This window comes from Helianthus annuus, chromosome 13, assembly GCF_002127325.2.
Source record: "Helianthus annuus cultivar XRQ/B chromosome 13, HanXRQr2.0-SUNRISE, whole genome shotgun sequence".
In the NCBI taxonomy this organism is placed as follows: Eukaryota; Viridiplantae; Streptophyta; class Magnoliopsida; order Asterales; family Asteraceae; genus Helianthus; species Helianthus annuus.
Window position 1 is genome coordinate 82,000,541 of NC_035445.2, and position 21,187 is coordinate 82,021,727.

A 21,187-nucleotide genomic window follows, 5' to 3' on the forward strand; every position below is an offset into this window, starting at 1 on the left:
TATATATCTTTAAAAATCTCATTATTACATGGGTTGAATAAATGTAATTTTATATATTAAATAATAAAAAAGTTATATCTTTAAGAGCTCTGTGTATTGTACGGGTTGAGTAAATTTTATTTTATATATTAAATAATGAAAAAAAGTTACATTTTTAAGAACCTCATGTATTGTATGCGTTAAACACATGTAATTTTATATACCAATCAATAAAAAGTTATATTTTATTATATCTTTACAGACCCTGTGTATTATAAAACTTTTGGACTAAATTGACAAAATGGCCCAAACCACATGGACTAAAATGACATTTAATTCTTTACATTATATTAGTTTATTTTTAGTGTCTTTTGTTAATGTCAAGATAAATAATTTTGAAATCTAATAAATATTTCAAAAGATTATATTATCTCCTATAAGAATTGTTTAAATTTAAATTTATAATTATCTTTTAATTAATATTAATTATCTATAATTAAGTCGGAGATAAAGATGAGAAAACTAAAAAATAGATGGCTCAAATGAATGACATGTGTCCCAAAATTGGTTTCTTTTATTATATAGTATAGATAAATTTTAGTAGAGTAATTATGTAAATTATTTTATTTTATTTACATTTTACTTATTTTTAAATTTTAAGACTAAAATACATTCTACAATATCTTAAAGAACAAAGTCGGTGGCTTTTTCGCCACCGACACCCCAACTTTCAAACTTTGTCACCATCACCCCCTTTTACTTTGAATTTCCACAACAACACCATCATCTTTCAAACTTGGCCAATACCACCCTTTTACTTTGCTTTTCCACCATCACCCTCCAGTTTTTACACATTTATGCCACCACCCCTCTACTTTTACATTTCCACCACCACTCCATCATCTTTTACATATTTCCGCCACCACCCTTCTACTTTTACACTTTTCCTTTTTTTAGACTTTGCGTTTTTACCCTTTGTTCTATTACTTCATTTTTATACTCGCTCAACTTTAAAAAACTGCAACCGTAGGTCTGTAACCCCTAGACTACCACTCCTACTTTTGCAAATGCCATCACATTGTCTTTTACGAAATGTCTTAGACATTGTATTTTACACTTCGTGTCTACCTTTGTGTTTTACACTTTTTGTAATTCTCTTTTACGCATTGTTTTTACATTTTTTTTTTAATTGTCTTTTACACATTGTGTTTTACAAATAGCGTGTTGTCTTAATACACGTTTTTACCCGTCATGCGCCACCGCAAAGCGCGGCTGGCAAAATACCAGTGATTAGTTAAATGGAAAAAAAAAATTAAAAAATCTTACACTTTTCACACGTTTAACACGTGAAAATCTATTTATACACTAATAACTTTACTTTACCCATAAAAAATGTAATCAATCCAAACACTTGGTAATCATCTAATCTAGAGTTAGGTCAAAGTGCCAAACATTCCATATCTAGTTCTAACTTCCGAATTTCCGATGCTACATTACCTCTTCTTCACATCTATGATCGATCATACCAGTTCTTCACTCTAGCTCACACTCACGTCTCGATCTTCTCCTCTCAATCGCCATGGATAGACTTCATAAACAACAGGTTACCTTTATCTCGACTATTATGAACATCATGTTCACCATAATTCTATACATATTTATCATCAATTTCATTCAATCATACCTGTGTTAATGCTCACGAGCTTGTTTTGTGTCATTCAGTAATAGAATCTGTGTTCAATTGATGAATCTGTTGAAGATTAATTGCGTTGTTGTTGTTTTTGAAATTGATTTGGTTGAATTAGGTTATCAGTTTGATTCAGTTATACCTGATAATGATCACGTGCTTTTTCGTTGTGTTATTATGTGATAGTATTTGTGTTCAGTTGACGAATTAGTTGAAGGTTGATTGCGTTGTTGTTTTGAGTTTGATTTGGTTGAATTAGGTTATCAATTGATTCGTTATGCGTGATAATGATCACGAGCTTAGTATTTGTGTTCAGTTGATGAATTAGTCAAAGGTTGATTGCGTTGAGTATTTGTGTTGTTGTTTTTGAAATTGATTTGGTTGAAATAGGTTATCAAATTGATTATCACGAGCTTTTTCGTTGTGTTATTATGTAATAGCATCTGTGTTCAATGATGAATTAGTTGAAGGTTGATTGCGTTGAGTATTTGGTTGTTGTTTTTGAATTTGATCTGGTTGAATTAGGTTATCAATTTGATTCATTATGCCTGATAATGATCACGAGCTTTTTTCGTTGTGTTATTATGTAATAGTATCTGTGTTCAATGATGAATTAGTTGAAGGTTGATTGCGTTGGGTATATGCGTTGTTGTTTTTGAATTTGATCTGGTTGAATTAGGTTATCAATTTGATTCGTTATGCCTGATAATGATCACGAGCTTTTTTCGTTGTGTTATTATGTAATAGTATCTGTGTTCAATGATGAAATAGTTGAAGGTTGATTGCGTTGAGTATTTACGTTGTTTTTGAATTTGATCTGGTTGAATTAGGTTATCAATTTGATTCGTTATGCCTGATAATGATCACGAGCTTTTTTCGTTGTGTTATTATGTAATAGTATCTGTGTTCAATGATGAATTAGTTGAAGGTTGATTGCGTTGAGTATTTGCGTTGTTGTTTTTGAATTTGATCTGGTTGAATTAGGTTATCAATTTGATTCGTTATGCCTGATAAGGATCATGAGCTTTTTTTGTTGTGTTATTATGTAATAGTATCTGTGTTCAATGATGAATTAGGTAAAGGTTGATTGCGTTGAGTACTTGCGTTGTTGTTTTTGAAATTGATTTGGTTGAAATAGGTTATCAAATTGATTATCACGAGCTTTTTCGTTGTGTTATTATGTAATAGCATCTGTGTTCAATGATGAATTAGTTGAAGGTTGATTGCGTTGAGTATTTGCGTTGTTGTTTTTGAATTTGATCTGGTTGAATTAGGTTATCAATTTGATTCGTTATGCCTGATAATGATCATGAGCTTTTTCTTTGTGTCATTATGTAATAGTATCTGTGTTCAATGATGAATTGGTTGAAGGTTGATTACGTTGAGTATTTGCGTTGTTGTTTTTGAATTTGATTTGGTTGAATTAGGTTATGAATTTGATTCGTTATGCCTGATAATGTTCATGAGCTTTTTCGTTGTGTTATTATGTGATAGTATTTGTGTTCAGTTGATAACTTAGTTGGAGGTTAATTGCGTTATTTTTTTGTGAATTTGTTTTGGTTGAATCAGGTTTCTCTTCGAGGAGCGAGTGCGAAGGAGATCACTCGAGATGCGTTACTTGAGAAGGTTGCACAGGAGAGGGAGTTTCGCAATTACATGCGGCGTGCTACTGCTGCTTCACTTTTTATTCAGGTTTTTATTTGTCTTTGTTTGAAATTAAGAATAAATTGAGGACTTATATTATCATTAAGAGCTGAACAATTGGTGTCATGACACGATTCACTTTATGCCCTACAATGTTGTGATCAACTTTTTGTGGAATTATGTGTAGAGGGTTTGGAGGCGTTATATTTTGATGAAGATGACAGCTGTACATATCCGAGACGAGTGGCAGGAGATGGTTAAATGTTATTCAGTTCCCACGAGTAGAGTCTGGATTTCCAACGACCTGTTGAGACCGTTTCTTTTCTTTGTTACAACTTTAGCAACTCGAGGTCGGAGATTTGCGGATAGAGATGTAGAGTGTATGCAGATTTGCTTCAAAATTCTTCTGGAGAGCATAAACTCCAGTGGTATGCTTTTACTGTGTTAATGTCAGTTTTTATCTTTAATTCTAGTTGGTTCTTTTGTTTCATTTTTAAAGAAGTTAATCGGAAGTGAAAGTTCAAAATTAATAATTTAATGCCATTACATTTAGTTATGATATTAAACATCAAACTGAATTCTGTTTCCTTAATTGTTTCTTTTGAAGATCCACAGAGAAACTTTTGTACTCCTGCCACATCTAGCATCGAAGAGCGAAGAACATGGAGATATCAAGCAAAGAAATTGATTTCCCTGTGTTTACTCATTCTCTCTGAATGTGATTACTCAGATAAAGAAGGAAACCAACATATCGTTCTTACATCTATGGCAATGCGGTTTGTCGTTAGCTTGACCGATCTAAAAACTTGGAAAGCCCATAACGATATAACCTTGAAAGATGCAGATACAGCAGTCAAAGATCTAGTTTGTTACATGTGCAGTGAGAAAATTCAACTTTACATTTCCATCAGAAAGTACCTTAGTAGATTGGAAGTTCCTTTTTCGTCAAAACCGAAAACAGTTGGTCATACCGATGATAGATTCTTGATTACTGCAAGTGCGATAACTTTGGCACTAAGACCGTTTAATAATGACAACATGAATTTGCAGTTTGCTGCTGAACAGTACTGTGTGCTTCTGCTCACAATTCCATGGTTTACTCAACGTCTGCCAGCTGTGCTGTTGTCTGCTATAAAACATAAATCTATCTTATCGCCTTGCTTCAGGGAAATATTGGTAAGACCTGTGGGAATGCATTCTAAAAACATGCTATAACATCATAAATGATAATGATAATTTTAACTTTATGTACATTATATTATATGACCTTTTTTCATCTGCGCACGCAGTTAAGATTTCTTAGTGCACCGTGTATAATGTATTATTTTATGTGTGTATCTAAATAACATGTATGTTTAGGGCTGCAAACGAACCGAACGTTTAGTGAACAGTTCGTGAACCATTCGGGGGGAGGTTCGTTTGTGTTTGTTCATTTAATACATGAACGAACACGAACAAGAACTTTGGTTCATTTAGTTCAATGAACGAACATGAACATAGGCCGTGTTCGTTTATTTATGTTCGTGAACGTTCGGTAACGTGTTCATTTATGTTCGTTTATGTTCGATAGTTCATTAGTGGTTTAGTTTCTATATTTTATTTAAACACTTTAAAATTCCGACAAATAAAATATTTAATAAGTATGCTTTATATATTATGTTTGTGTACGTTTGTTTCCATTTGTGTTCATGGACACTAGTTTGTGTTCATTTGTGTTCATGATCGTTTGTTGGAGTTCGTTGCCTAAAATTAACAAACGAGCACAAACGAACACGAACAAGAACACTTTAATTTCCTTAACGAACGAACACGAACATAAAATCTCATTCGGTAACTGTTAATGAACAGTTTGTGAACACATATATTTTCTTAACAAACAAACACGAACAAGGTCTTGTTTGTGTTTGTTCGGTTCGTTTGCAGCACTATGTATGTTGGTCGGGCGATGGGGTACTGACTAACAATTAATCGGGATTAATATATATACTTACAATATTACACTTAACTACCATCTAGATATATAAAGTACAATTCATATATACATATATATTCTAACACTTTTAACGTCTGAGTTAACTATCCGTAAAGTATACATTTTTTTGTGAACTTTATAATAATACTGCATTAACATATAAGGCATGAGAAGCTGATCAATGTTTGGCAGGTGATGGCAGATATCAAAAGAGAGGGTATTAAAAGAGATCTCAAATTTGAATAATATGGAACAGAGTTCAAGTACAAAAACGTTGCCACCTGTCGGTTGGGCACTTGCAAACATCTTTTGTCTTGCAACAGTGGCAGACAGCAATTCAAACAATTCCGGAAGGTTCACTCAAGATCTAGATTTTTCATCTTTCATTCGGGTTGTTATCGTTTTCGCTGAAAACCTATTAACTTACTTCGAGGAAGTTGAATGGACCCAAATTAATAGCGAGTCGTTGATTGAATTAGCCCAGAAACAGTCAAATATATTATACACAGATTTACTGAAGCCCGTTTGTCAACAATGGCATTTGATGAAGCTGTTGACCTTGGTCAAAGATCCATCCATTCAGAAAGCTGACGAGAAGTGTGAATTAACAGACGTTGCTTATTATTATTCTTGTATGCTTAGAATATTCACCATCCTTAATCCAGTGACCGGATCAATGCATATTCTCAATATGCTCTCATTTACACCTGGATTTCTTTTAAATCTGTGGGGCCCGCTTGAAAAGTCATTTTTCTCTAAATTAAGTTCCGTATCCGGGACTAACTTTTCCAATAATAATAATAGTAACGCTATTGAAGACTTGAGGGATGGGATTTCTAAGAAGAAGAAAAAGTGGGTCAACGTGTTAAATAAAATAACGGGAAAATCGCAAGGAGACGTTGAACAGATAGAGTCTGTTACTGTTAGCAACGTCGGTACTCAAATTGGGGATGACCCGTCTGATGTATGGGATATTGAGCCTTTGAGGAAGGGTCCTGACGGTTTAACCGCTGATGATACTCATCTAATCCATCTCTTTTGTGCTACTTATTCGCACTTGTTGCTCGTTGTTGATGACATAGAGTTCTATGAGAAACAGGTAGTGTGATTCTTTCCCTAAAATATCCATCTCGTAGTCCAACCTAGTTTTTTTTTTTTTTTTTTTTTTTTTTTTTTTTTTTTAAAGGAAACCACATTGTGTAGACACTAGCCCAAAAGTTTTTTAGTCCAGTTCCCAGTCCAGTTTGGGACTGAAACGTTTCCAGGCATGCACAGGGATGCAAACGAACGGAACGATTTGTTTGTTAAAAAAGTATATGTGCTCACGAACTGTTCATGAACATTTACAGAACATGATTTTATGTACATGTTCGTTTGTTAAGGAAATGAACGTGTTCGTGTTCATTTGGGTTCATTTGTTAAGTATAGGCAACGGACACAAACAAACGTTCATGAACACAAACTAATGTTCATGAACACAAATGGAAACAAATGAACACAAACAAGCGTTCATGAATAGAATATATAAAACACTGACACTTATTAAATATTTGGTTGGAATCTTAATGTATTTAAATACAATAACAAAACCAAAAACACTAATGAACTATCGAACACAAATGAACACGTTACCGAACGTCAATGAACATAAATGAACGAATGCGGCCTCATTTCATGTTCATTCATTTAACTAAACGGAAGAAATTTCTTGTTCGTGTTCGTTCATTTATTAAACTAACACAAACGAACTTCATGCCGAACAATTCACAAACTGTTTCGCTCAACGTTCGGGTCCTTGGAAGCCCTATGCACCAGACCAACACCAAACCACTACCATATGGTCTAATTCTCTGCTCTGTCCGATCCGTTTTTTGGACCGTTGCACACCCTATTATTGCTATTTTTATATTTTTATTTGAAGTTAATAAGTTTAAGTTGGGAATGGAGCAGGTTCCATTTACACTGGAGCAGCAACGCAGAATTGCATCGATGCTGAATACGTTAGTTTACAATGCTCTGTCTAATAATGTTTCCCGCCAAAATCGTCCTCTTATGGATGCTGCTGTTCGGTGTCTACATTTGTTGTATGAAAGGGATTGTAGGCACCAGTTTTGCCCCCCTGATTTGTGGCTTTCTCCAGCTAAAAGGAACAGGCCGCCGATTGCTGTTGCGGCAAGAACTCATGAAGTTATGTCGGCTAATTTAAGACCTGATGATTCATTGACGATTTCAAGCATGCACTCTGTTATCACTACCACCCCACATGTTTTTCCTTTTGAAGAGAGGTAATTGCAAGTTGATGTGGTTAGTTAAATCTATAATTTCGTAATTTGCAGTTAGATTATGAAGATTTAACTTTGTATAATCTACCTGTGATGTGGTCATTTAATATTCTAAATGCCCGTCGCAAGCTCGGAAAATGCTCACTCAATTGTAAAATGTGAACAAGCCGATCGGCTTGGTTCGGTTTGGTTTGTAAATGAGCCAAATACGAGCAAAGGTCCGCTCGGTTCGGCTCAAATATTTTCAATTTATTTTAATATATATGTGTGTGTTTATAAATATGTATAATTTTTATATATATAAATATATAATTATTTTTATAATTATCACCATATTGAATATTGAAATTGTAAGTGGATTTAGCCCAAATTATCAATAGCCCAACACCAAATCTAAGTCACTAAACCTAATTTCTTTTGGTTTTGACTTCACATATTCACCGATGGTTGCTTAGACTTTAAGATGTTTTTTTTTAATGAAACAATTTTATATTTGTATTTGTTGAACTTATATGCATCTTTAGTGAGTGACAATTGAGCGAAAACGAGCAACATTTTGAGTGAAACAATTTTGAATGAAACAATGGTGACATTTAGATTCGAAGTCTTTGTATTAAAATTTAATATAAAATTGAAACTGAGCTGCTCGGTTGTAAACCAATTAAGTTCGAGCAACATTTTCTGCTTGTTTCCTTAAATTCGAACAGAGCCGAGCCGCTTGGTTTCAATTCGAGCAGACGCTCGCTCGGTTCGGTTTGGCTCGGCTCATGTACAGCCCTATACAATTAACATTTTTTAAAAGTTGTTTCTACCTGTTGAATTGTTTCTTACAAAATTAAGTAATGATTTTCATTTTCTTGGCAATTAAATAACTGAAAAAAGTTTGCTTTTTTGCCAGAGTTCAGATGTTTAGAGAACTTATCAGCATGGACAAAGCATCTAGGAGAATGGCTGGTGAAATTGTGGGTCCCGGTCCGCAAGCCGTTGAGGTAGTAATTCGGCGTAGTCATATTGTTGAAGATGGATTCCAGCAACTAAATTCTCTCGGGTCAAGATTAAAGTCTAGCATCCATGTCTCATTTGTTAGTGAAACTGGTCTCCCTGAGGCTGGACTAGACTACGGTGGTTTATCAAAAGAATTTCTAACTGACATCGCAAAAGCCGCTTTTTCCCCCGAGTAAGTTGAAAATGATTTCTAAAGGCGGCATTTTTCTACTTTATGTGGAAAATAGGTCAATTCTGGTTGTATTTGATTGATAACGGGTCTGTCGGGTCACACTAAAATTTAGCTAAATATGAAACGGTGCAAAAGTTGCCCAAATTTTCTTACTGTTTTATTCTAAAAAGTTAATATTGATTATAATATATATATGTATATGTGTGTGTATGTATATATCTAGGATTAGGTTCATTTGTGAACAACCTCCTTGACTGTGAACACTAGTGAACTAATCCTAGCCCTTGATTATCAGTACACAAGTGTAAATCAATGGCCAGGATTTGTTCACTCGGTTCACAAATACACTAGTGTTCACTCTAGAACCCCACCCTATATATATGTATACACACACACACTGATATTCAAAACATTAATTGTTTGCGAATTCCAAAAGGTTTGGGAAGTTGGCCCACCTGAACCGACTCTTTTTCACCTTTACTAGGGGTGCAAACAAGCTGAGCCGAGCCTGAGCTTGACCGCTCGAGCTCGGCTCAGTTCGAGCTTTACTTTCAAAGCTCCAGCTCAGCTCGTTGGTAGTTTCTATAGCTCGAGCTCGGCTCGTTTATTATCTTTATCTATTAATTAATATATTAAATAAAAGTAATATAAATAATAGACTTGTTTAGGCTCGCGAGCTCGATAAGTGAAGCTCAGGCTCGGGTTCGTTTACTAGACAACTTTAAATAAGGGGTAAATGTTGTCAACTATTGATCCGAAACTCATATTACACCAAGGCTCGATAAGGCTTGACGAGCCTAACGAGCTTCACATGCCAGGCTCGAGCTCGGGCTCGATAAATAAACGAGCTTTATGTGTTGGGAGGTTGGCCTACCTGACCCGACTCTTTTTCACCTTTACATAGAAGCTTACTGTAACTGTTTTGACCTGTTATTTGCCCTGCCTGTTTTGCTACCTATGATAATTTCAATATCTTTAATTTTCTGACTTTTAAAGTATTAATTTCCCTGATCTTTGTTTTCTAGTTATGGTTTATTCACACAGACCTCAACTTCAGACAGACTTCTAATTCCAAACTCGGCTGCAAGATTATTGGATAATGCCATACAAAAGATAGAGTTTCTTGGAAGAGTTGTTGGCAAAGCACTCTATGAAGGAATATTACTAGATTATTCTTTCTCACATGTTTTTGTACAAAAGCTGCTAGGTCGCTACAGCTTTATTGATGAGCTGTCAACACTAGATCCGGAACTTTACAAGAACCTTATGTATGTTAAGGTAAGCGTTTATTACAAATTAACCAGTGGGTTACCATCCGCGCTCCACAGTGGGTTCGAAACGTAGATAAAAAGAAGCAAATCGCGAGAGTTAAAGTTGTTTGATGTTTTAGTTAAGGGGCTAAACATGCCATTGTTAAAGTTGAGGGGCTAAACCTGTCATTATTAAAGTTGAGGGGCTAAACCTGTCATTATTAAAGTTGAGGGGCTAAGTTGTTTATTATTAAAGTTGAGGGGCTAAACATGTCATTATTGATATTTAATGATTAAACAAGTCATTAATGAAATGAGGAGGTAAAGTTGTTTATTATTAAAGTTGAGGGGCTAAAGTTGTTTTAGTTAAGGGGTTAAACATGTCATTATGTCATTATTAAAGTTGAGGGGCTAAAGTTGTTTTAGTTAAGGGGCTAAACATGTCATTATTAAAGTTGAGGGGCTGAAGTTGGTTAACCGTTAATGTCAAAGTTGAGGGGCCAGAGTTGGTTGATGTGTTAAAGTAGCATATTTGTAGTATATATAAATTAAATTGTGGCAGTGTAAACTTTTTTGTATTGTAATATATTAACACAATTCCATAAAATAATATAGTGAATTAGTGATGTATATTTACTCATTTTATTGCAGCATTATGACGGCGATGTCAAGGATTTGTCACTAGATTTTACAGTTACTGAAGAATTACCTGGGAAACGACATGTTGTAGAACTTAAAGCTGGTGGTAAGGATGTCAGTGTAACAAATGATAACAAGTTGCAATACATATATGCTATGGCAGATTATAAACTTAACCGACAGGTATGTGTTATATACTTATATTAAGTCTATTATATGAGTATATGATCTTAGCATTAAACTTTTTAAAGCTAATTTATATTCTTGATGCACATATGTCAGGTGTTGCCACTTTCAAATGCCTTTTGTAGAGGATTAACGGATCTTATATCCCCGTCTTGGTTGAGATTGTTTAATGCCGGTGAATTCAATCAGGTATATTGTTATTTTGGGGCGTATTTGAATTTGACTTTAAAGGGTAATATCGATTGCTGATGCGAGATGTCTGTTTTAAGCTTCTTTCTGGTGGCAATCATGACATTGATGTTGATGATTTGAGGAGTAATACACGGTACACCGGCGGTTACACTGAAGGAAGTCGCACAGTAAAGCTCTTCTGGGAGGTATACATTCATCCTATACACGGGTTTTTCATCTTAAAAGCTTATTTTCATTCCGAGTAGTTATTCATGACATTTTGCTGGGCTCAGGTTATTAGAGAGTTTGAGCCAAAAGAACGTTGTATGCTCATGAAGTTTGTGACAAGTTGTTCCCGGGCTCCATTGCTTGGCTTTAAACACCTGCAGCCAAGTTTTACCATTCACAAGGTATTATTTTTAACTTTCATTCTCTATATTATTACCTCTTTATTTCCACCCTAAAGTTTGTGAGTAAACCTTTATCAATGATAGGGCTGTAATCGAGCCAAACCGAGCCGAGCCAGGTTGGGCTTGAGCTCGAGCTCGAACTTAAACGAGCCAGCTCAGCTCGGCTCGTTTTTTTATGGAGCTGAAAAGTCGAGCTCGAGCTCAGCTCTTAAAATGTTCAAGCCGGCTCGTTATTATAATTATTATTTTTTTTTATATTTTTTACAAGTATTGATAACATAAATAAAAAATTAACATAGTTTATGTATTATTTTTGCTTTTTCTAATATTTTAAAGACAAAAAAGTCATATTAAAAATATTATTGTTATTATTATTATTGTTTGATATTTTGATATGTTAATTAATTAAATAAACTTGAAGTGTTAACATTTTAACCCCCCCCCCCCCTCCCACATATTTTTAATTTTAATACATTTAAAAATAATTAATATGTTTATAATAAAATTATTCGAGCTGGTTCACGAGCTCACGAGCCGAGCCTGGCCTAGCTCGAGCTCAGCTTGTTTACAAAATCAAGCGGAGCCTAGCCGGCTCGTTTACAACCGAGCTTTTTTCAAGCAAGCCGCGAGCAATTTGAACACCCCTAATCAAATGATAAAATGTTTGACAGAAAAAATGACTTGAGATTATCACAAAATTGCAAGTTGTTCATTAGATTTTGATTTGATACGCGTGCTCTCTCTCATCTGTCTGGTAGGAGATGATATAGCATGTATACATTATGAACCAAGTAGAAGAAGAAAATAACTTATGATTTAATTCGTATATAGGTTGCATGTGATTTACCTCTTTGGGCCTCGTTTGGAGGACAAGATGTGGACCGTCTTCCGTCAGCTTCAACATGCTATAATACTCTTAAGGTATCCCATTCAGTTTTTGCAAACTTATAATACACACACACATGTGGGTGTATGTGTATGCATTATGTTGGTTCTGTTTTTGTCATCTTTTTGAAGTAGTTAGTAACTTAGTTGTATTATCTTGATCTTTATTTCGTTGTATGCAGCTTCCGACTTACAAAAGGTCAAGCACGTTGAGAACAAAGCTACTATATGCCATCAATTCCAATGCAGGATTTGAACTTTCATAAATATTCAAAACAGTATGTGCATAGGTAAACCCCCTTTAGTTTCTGTATGTTTGCTACACATTATATATGGCTTGAGTGGCAAAAACGACAAATGAAAAAAAGCCTTATTTAGCAGGCCTTAGGGGTGTGTACGGTTCAGTTCGGTTCGGTTATTAGCATTATCCGTAACCGTAACCGAAGTCATCGGTTAATCGGTTCGGTTAGTTCGGTTAATTTGTTGGTTTTCGGTTCGGTTCGGTTAATTTTCGGTTAATAACAAATTCAAACAAGGGCTAATTTTTTTGCTTAGAAATGCATGTAATGGAGGTATAAATACATGAAATAGATGTATAAGTACATGAAATGGATGTATAAATAAATGAAATGGAGGTATAAATGCATGAATTGATGTTTAAATACATAAAATGGAGGTATAAATAAATGAAATGAAGGTATAAATAAATGAAATAGAGGTATTATTACATGAAATGAAAGTATAAAACATGAAATAAATGAAATAGAGGTATAAAAGCTAGAAATATATAAAGAAATAAATGATTCGGTTCGGTTCGGTTAATTTCGGTTAACCAATGGTAAAAAAAATATCCGTTAACCGACTTTCGGTTAATTCGGTTTCGGTTCGGTTTTCGATTCGGTTTCGGTTAACGGTTCGGTTATTGCACACCCATAGCAGGCCTTGAGATGGATGCTTTAATTCATTGGTAGGGTATTTATTTAAGTAATTAGCTATGTTTCTTCCGAATGTTGTTAGATGTCTTAGCTAATCAAATTTAATGAAAAAAATGAAGCATGAAAATTTGACGAAAAGAGAAACAGGAAAGTCGTAGCATGCATGATTATAGTAGATGTGCTTCCTTTTAGTTTAATTGTGGAGATTTGTGACCCAAAGACTTGGCGGAAGATATTCTTACTTCTGAGTTTGATGAGTTGGGGGTAAGATTGCGAGAATGAAATTTTAAAAATATACATTGGGAATGTGAAATGCATGGAAATATAAAAAGTTAGTTGAAAAAATGTGTTAATTCTTAATCGGTTCAACCGAAGACTACATATGATTATAGGTCATCTTTCTGCGACGCCTGGCTAGAAACTTAACATTTAGTTGCTTAACTGTAACCGCTCCTAAAAGAACGTTATTGTTGCATGCAACATGTTCATGTCATACCAGTTACTATTAAATTAGCAATTTCCTACAAACTACTACCTAAGACGTGTGTAACTTGTGTTTTGTAAATATTTGTATGAGGATGATACGGAACTAATTCGCAATTGTCTCTAAAACCTATTTTTCTCATCTCTTCACAGGACAAGATATCTGAAAGTTCAAATCTCATGCTGATGTAAAGACGGCTATTTCCCTCTATATCGAGAATTGTATAATTTGCGTTGCGCTGTAAATAATATCACAACTTTTTGTAGAAGTTCATCTAAACAAGAACTAGCAGAAAACCTGATCTGTACTTTCATACATTGGCTGGTGTGTTTTGTCATTGGTTGCTTAATCACATATCTTTTTGGGTTTTCAGCGCATTGTTGTTGGTCGTTATGAAGCTGTATTTTTTAAAATCAATCTGGTTGTGGTGGTTTCTTCATTAGTATAAACTCTCTGCTAGGGTGGTAAGTTACATAGAACTTAAGCATACGTTTATCAGATGAGTTATATAGGTCACCTGTTTATTTTCGGGTCGGGAACAAGCACTCTAAATGAAAAAAACCCCCTATTATTATGGGACAAGACACATCGGTTACAGGAGACATAAATAAAAATACAGAAGCGAAGCATCCATATCTACAACAACATTATGTTCTAGGCAGAAACATGAATTAATGCTTGAGGCTGTGGTCACTAAGGCGCACCTTAACGCATTAAAAGCTGGAATGCTTCATTATCAGTCTCAACTGCATACTCATATCCGAGATTGTTTGCATGATACCGAAACTCATCTAATCCCTTTGATGGAACTTGAATACCAACTAAAACATTTGCCCCCATTTCACCCTGCAAACACGAACAAACCGAGCTTGCTTGCTTTAGATTCACCAACATCGAAAACGTAAAACAGAAATTTTTCACTTTGTTGAAAACTCAAACCTGTGCACGGTAATGAAACAAGCTAATATTCCAACGCGGGCTAAAAGCGTGCAAGAATTTCATCAAAGCCCCTGGCCTCTCGGGAAAAACAAACCGACAAAGAAGCTCATTTTCAACGTTAGTTCTCCCTCCCATCTGAAAGTCAGAGTAGTTTATGGTTAATTTTCAACAATATTATTGTAATAATTTTTTTTTTTTTCGAAATGGTACCACATTTAACTTTAATGAAAAAATGCATCATGTAAAAGACAATATAAAAGAGAAGAATGTTACCAGATGGCGTAAATGATCCTTAACCATATCGTTATTACTAAATTCGATAGTTTTTAGTTTGTGTGACTCCATTCTCTCCACCATTGCTTGGAGTTCAAATTTTGTATGAAGACCAACGCTATAACAAATCAGAAAACAAATTTTAATTCAAAGTTAAAATAATTAAATAAAAATATGCTAGAAAACAAAGTTAACGCTTATATAAATAAAGGTCCTTGCCTGTACAGAACTAGAGCTTGTTTCCTTTCAGATTCGTATCTGTACTTGAACTCGGTAATATTCATCTTTCCAATCTGCCAACACATTATTATTTTAAATAACGTTTAATGGTTTTCAAAAAGAGAAAAAAAAAACTGACCAGTTCGGCAAACTGTTTAAAACTTCCAGGTTCCTCTGGCATGAAAGTTGCAAGAACAGCCTCTCGTTGTCTACCAACGTTTGCGAGTTCAGTTACTAGTCTTAATCTATCAAAATTCATGTTGGCCCCACTAGTTATCGCTACAACGTTTATATCCTTAAGATTATAATACTTGCAATATGCTTCTGCGCCAGCAAGAGCAAGGGCACCTGCTGGTTCTAGAATGCTCCTTTTCTCCTCAAACATGTCCTGCAAAATATATACTTAAATCAATAACTAAAACATGGAAAAAAGAACAAACCAATATAATGATGCAAATAAAGAGACCAGTTTGATCCACTAAATTTAAAATTTGTTTTATCATTTATGTAAGATAATGATTTAACGTATAAAAAGCTCAACTAGACAAAACACAAAAGTAAGAAGACATGTCTAAAGAGTATATAGGAGTTTTATAAATTATGGTTTAAAAACTTCTAATTCAGTTGATGGATCATTTAACCAAGAACTTGTCCTTTGGATAGGTTATCTCCAAATATATTTATTGGTCTTAAGTTCCAATACATATGTTCGTGTGGTTTGTCCAATTATGCCAGTATGCCGGTTCCGTCCAAAAAACTAACGTCTGTTAAAAACCTGTTGCTTAATGAAGGATTAAAAAAAACATTTTCCTTTTACTGAAAAGGGGTGGGATTTTAATAGGGTTTAAAAAAGGGAAAATAAAAGAAAATTGAAAAATACCATTTTTACCCTTCGTTAAACAGCAGGTTTTAACAAACGTTATGTCTTTTGGATGAAACTGGCATGTTTCAAGAATGTCAAGGACGGAAATGGTACGAATTTGAAGTTTGGCCTGGACTGGCATAATTGCACAAACCACAGGTACGGAAATGACAGTTAACTCAAGGGATTATGTTAATCTGCTTATTTTAGGGCAATATAAGGTATTTTCAATAATAAAAATTTAAGATTGCTTATTTCAAATCAATTATCATTGACATACAAAAGTACAAGTTTAACCAAATTCTGAGCTTGAATTTGGTTGAACTCATGCGTGCCCGCACCTGCAGACACGAAAAGCCCGGGCCCGCGTGAGGCAGTTTTTTTCAAAAAAAACCATTTTTGCGCCTAGGCTGCCACCAGGCGCTATTGGTGCGCCTAGGCGCGCGCTTTTTGCGCTTTTGACAACATAGATTTAAATAAGCAATCACAATCACAAACACCCCCAGTTATAAATTTTTATGAGAATATTCAAACAGCAAGGAAATGAACTCACTTTTATGGACGCACAGATGGCATCACGACTGACAAGAACAACTCCGTCAATCAATTCCCTGCACAAACGGAAAGTTTCTGAACCGACCTCTTTAACAGCAACACCGTCTGCAAAGCCTCCCACTTGGTCAAGCATTACTCTTTGACCATGATGTAATGATAAAGCCATTGCATTTGCATCAGCTGGCTCTACACCAATGATACGTACCTGTATAATAAATTTCAGTAAGTGATAATCTATGAAACTACATTATTCATAGTGCATGTCTACAAAGTTAAAAAAAAAAAAAAAAAAAAAAAAAACTATGTCTAAGGAAATAAAAACTAATAAAACATTTGCAAGATTAGATGATGATTATCTTAAACATGTTATTTATCATGACAACCAGAACTACATAGAATTCAAGTTTCTTAAGTATTCTACGGTAAACTTTAACTTATACAAGGACAAGACTTTCATCTATAACATACACGGATACATGTTTAACTTTAAAAAACGAGTAAAATGCCATTTCCGTCCCTGAGGTTTGGCTACTTTTGCGACTTTCTTCCGAAGGTTTGTTTCCGCATCTTGATCCAAAAGGTTTGAAATCTTGCCGTTTTCATCCAACTCGTTAACTCCATCCATTTTTTAATGTTAAGTCAAGGGTATTTTTGTCTTTTTAGACATTTTTGTGATAATTAAAGAGTTTGGGTGGGGAGAAAGTCAACACAGGTGGATCTTTATTTCTTGTAGTGTTTTTTTTTATTTTAATAAAAAAATGTCTAAAAAGACGGAAATGTCCCTCGTTTAACGGAGAAAAATGGATGGAGTTAACGAGTCGGATGAAAATGGCAAGATTTAAACCTTTTGGATCCAGATGCAAAAAGACTAACCTTTGGACGAAAATTGCAAAACTGGCCAAACCTCATGGACGAAATTACGAAAATAACATTTTACTCAAAAACAAATCTACAAGTGGAGGAAATTTATTCATGTATATGTCAACAAAATTTTAATAAACTAGAGTACAAGGTACTTTACAGTTTACAGCAAAACTCACTTACCTCTGGCGATACCCGCTTCACATAGGCAGCAATACCAGCTATCAAACCGCCACCACCCACAGGCACAAATATGGCGTGAATCGGACCTTGCATTTGTCGCACAATCTCCATTCCGACAGTTCCCTGCCCCATTATAATATCCGGGTGATCAAAAGGAGGAATGAACGTTCGGTTCTCACTCTCACCTCTTCTTTTAGCATACGCTTGTGCTTCATCATAAGAATCACCTTCAAGAACAACTGTTGCACCTAACCTCTTAACCGATTCCCACTATATGCATCATCCAACAAAGAAATTTCCATAAGGTTAGGCAGGAAAAAATAACTGTCTTATAGGTGTATAAGTTTATATGTAATCATAATCACGCTCCATCAAACATTCAAACAAACCTTGATACGAGGCGTGGTAATTGGCATGACGATCACAGCATCGCAGCCCAGTGTCTTGGCTGCTAATGCAACCCCTTGAGCATGATTTCCAGCTGATGAGCATATGACGCCTTTCGCCAGTTGTTCTTTTGGGAGTTTTGCCATCATATTATATGCTCCGCGAAGCTTGAATGAGAAGACCTGCAAGCTCATGTTTGGCATCTCAGTGTTGTTAACTTATGATATCAGTTAAAAACAGAAAGAATTCAAAAGAACTGAAAAACTCTATCGGTGAATAATTTATTTGTGCATTGACACGTTAATAACTATAATTTAACTAAATATCACATTTCTCTATATTTATCTTTAAATATTGTTTAACCTACCGCATCTCATTCTCCGTCTCTATCTCTATGTTACTCACAAACATGTATTTTGTTATATTTTATCATTCCTAAATACTCACAAACATTTATAAGGATGATGAATAGTGAATCTCTATATTTCAAGAAACACTATTCATAAAACTCAAATTTGGAGATTCTGACCGTGATGCAAAATAAATAAATAAAGAAATATCCAAATTTTAGAAATGAACAAAATAATATCTAAACTAAAGATAGATTAATAAGAGCATTGGCATCAGCACCTCTGTATTACTCTCTATAATTTAACCAAAAACCACACATTTTCTCAATATTTTGTTTATCTTCTAAAACTTCCCAACATCTCATTTTTCCTTTTAATCTCCATCTTACTCACAAACTATGTAGTTAATATCCTGATATATCAGTGATATATCGGTTATCGGTCCCCTGCCAAGATAGCGGTACAAAATATCGGTCAGAATATCGGTATCAATAATATCAGCGATATTGTCTGATGTTTGACCGATATAGGACCGATATTTGATCGATAAATCACCGATTTTCCCGATATCAGTACCATTCTTCTATTTCTACCGTTCATTTTTCTTCTTATTGCTGCTATTAGTGTTTTAAGTCTTAATTGTTAGTTGTTACTGTTAAATGTTAATGTTTTAAGTCTTAGTCAGTTCTTACTTGTTACAATAGTTAGTGTTAAATTGCTATATTACTATATATATATATAAATTTAGCATGTTATTAAAATCACCGATATCCCACCGCGATAACCGATATCTCAAATATCGGTCCTTGACCGATATCCGATATTTTACCGCATTAACTACTTAGCTCACAAACAATTATTTTATTACATTTTCTTGATTATATACACTCATAACATTTAGTTTAGATATGAATAGTAACTAACACATCAAATATAGAGATTGAATTTAGTCTCTACTATATATTTTTGAGATAAAGAGTAAAATATTTTAAATGAATGATAAGACAAACATATTGTATCTAATAAAAACTAATTCAAATGAAAATGAGTAACAAGACAGAGTTCCCTTACAGGCTGAAGATCTTCTCGTTTAAGCCAAACATTAACACCTAAACGTTCTGAAAGCTTAGGCGCAAGTGATAACGGCGACTCAATCGCCACATCATAAACTCGATTCGACGACAATATATTCGTCAAATACTCCATCTCACTCAACCTTCCTCCACCTTCCTCCACCTTATGGTCTGGTACAGCTCCTAACCGTCCTGATTCGTACTGAAACGACGTCGGAGACACTCTAAGCCGTTGCTCTGCCACCTTCAACACCTCCGTGTCGATCTGCGGTTTCGATTTGGATACGGTGGCGAATACGGAGAGTTTCCGACGCCTCGTGGTGGTGGCATTGTGTAATACGACGTCGTTGTTTGGGATTTTGACGTATGGAGTGAAGCATAGGGTTTCCATGTGATGGTTTTCCGGTGGAGGAATACGGTGGTGACGGAGGCGGGATTATTATTATGATTGTTGTTATAGGCGTTTTGGTTTTAAGGGTTGTTGGAGGTTTGTTAGAGGTACGTGTGGGTGAGGGTGGTGAGGGTGACAGACGATTGCTAATTAGCTAGCCGCCTATGTGTTATTAGTACACGACTTTTTTTTTTACGCCCAACGGAATCAATCCCGACCACTTTTGGGGTAGCTACTGGATTATCCGTCAGTGGATATAACGGTGAAATTATCGGTAAAATCCGTTTGACTCAAGGATCGAACTCAGGTTTGTCTGGGTCTCCTATCATTGCTCACCGGTGCCTCAATCTGCATAAAGTAGGAGTTGAACCTGCATCTTTTAAAAGAAATACAAGTCTTCCATCCCTTAATATAGAGATTATTGACATTATTACAAAGACTTGTGGTGGTTTTGTTGAAGTCAAAATTGGCAGAATGGGTTGGGTGCTAGTTAATAGGAAATCAAAGGGTTTGGACAGCACTAATGTCGTCAAATGGAAAATTATAAACTAATACGTGGAATTCCATTGTATCTTGTATAGATTGTTTTTCTAAGTGCACAACTCTTTTAATCTCAGTCGTCTGTAAAATTTGAATATGTAGAAATTTATGATTTAACACAAATATAAAGAAACAACAGAAATAGCGACAAAATCAGGTGACAAAATCTTATTAAACCAACCCAAAGAGATTTGCCCCCCAAAATACCTAAAGATCTTACAATAGTAAGATCGAATACAAAGTACAAAGTACAGAAAGAATAAGGATGATCATCCACTGATGATCATCAACAAAACAATACAAACAACCACTAAAACAATCTCTCAGATACAGATGAGAGATTGTTTGTACAAATCTCAAAGATGACTGAAACCCTAGCAGAGCAACTGATGAAAATGGTTACAAGTACAATAATGAACGGTGAACACCCTTTTATATTCTGAAACTTTATAACTTTTCACTTTTATCCTCAAGTATGCTCCACAATGATAAAAGGCCCTCAAAGTTTCATTTAAGCCCGTGAAGATATTTTCACTGTTACAACAACACAATGACTAACAAACTAGTCAGTTCAACAGCCTAACAACTACCAACAACTTTAACAATCTGATAAGCCCAGTTGTAATAACATTACATAACAAGCCCAATAATGAAAGCCCAATGAATGAAGAATAAGAACAATTTATTTTATCATTTTAACACCCCCCCCCCTCATTCATTTGGCTTAAACAGATCAACCAACCTCAGTTTCTCACAAAACTGAGCATGTTGTACAACACCAAGACCCTTAGTAAAGATATTAGCAAGTTGACTTTCTGAGTCAACTTTCACAGGATTCACAATACCATTTGAT

The 21,187-nt window shown here is 34.8% G+C and overlaps 2 protein-coding genes across 3 annotated transcripts; one reads left to right on the forward strand and one right to left on the reverse strand.

Moving 5' to 3' along the window:
• Positions 1 to 1,396: 1,396 nt before the first annotated feature.
• On the forward strand, positions 1,397 to 14,073 carry LOC110898346 (E3 ubiquitin-protein ligase UPL7). 2 transcript variants are annotated; one of them, XM_022145120.2, is made up of 15 exons: positions 1,397 to 1,582; positions 3,236 to 3,358; positions 3,498 to 3,738; positions 3,918 to 4,486; positions 5,485 to 6,381; positions 7,233 to 7,567; positions 8,463 to 8,741; positions 9,767 to 10,019; positions 10,643 to 10,813; positions 10,913 to 11,005; positions 11,086 to 11,193; positions 11,281 to 11,397; positions 12,229 to 12,318; positions 12,465 to 12,560; positions 13,854 to 14,073. In XM_022145120.2, the coding sequence occupies exons 1-14, from the start codon at positions 1,559 to 1,561 to the stop codon at positions 12,546 to 12,548; spliced, it is 3,384 nt and encodes a 1,127-aa protein (XP_022000812.1). In that variant the 5' UTR covers positions 1,397 to 1,558; the 3' UTR covers positions 12,549 to 12,560; positions 13,854 to 14,073. The 2 variants fall into 2 exon arrangements, with proteins under 2 accessions (XP_022000812.1, XP_022000811.1); XM_022145119.2 differs by having other exon boundaries at positions 1,398 to 1,582; positions 12,465 to 12,572.
• Positions 14,074 to 14,249: 176 nt separating this feature from the next.
• LOC110898348 (threonine dehydratase 1 biosynthetic, chloroplastic) lies at positions 14,250 to 19,904 on the reverse strand. The gene is made up of 9 exons (XM_022145121.2): positions 19,402 to 19,904; positions 17,983 to 18,162; positions 17,594 to 17,863; positions 16,548 to 16,754; positions 15,272 to 15,520; positions 15,133 to 15,206; positions 14,914 to 15,031; positions 14,641 to 14,775; positions 14,250 to 14,547 (listed from the first exon to the last, which is right to left on the reverse strand). Exons 1-9 carry the CDS (start codon positions 19,792 to 19,794, stop codon positions 14,407 to 14,409), a joined length of 1,767 nt encoding a protein of 588 aa, XP_022000813.1. The 5' UTR covers positions 19,795 to 19,904; the 3' UTR covers positions 14,250 to 14,406.
• Positions 19,905 to 21,187: the final 1,283 nt, after the last annotated feature.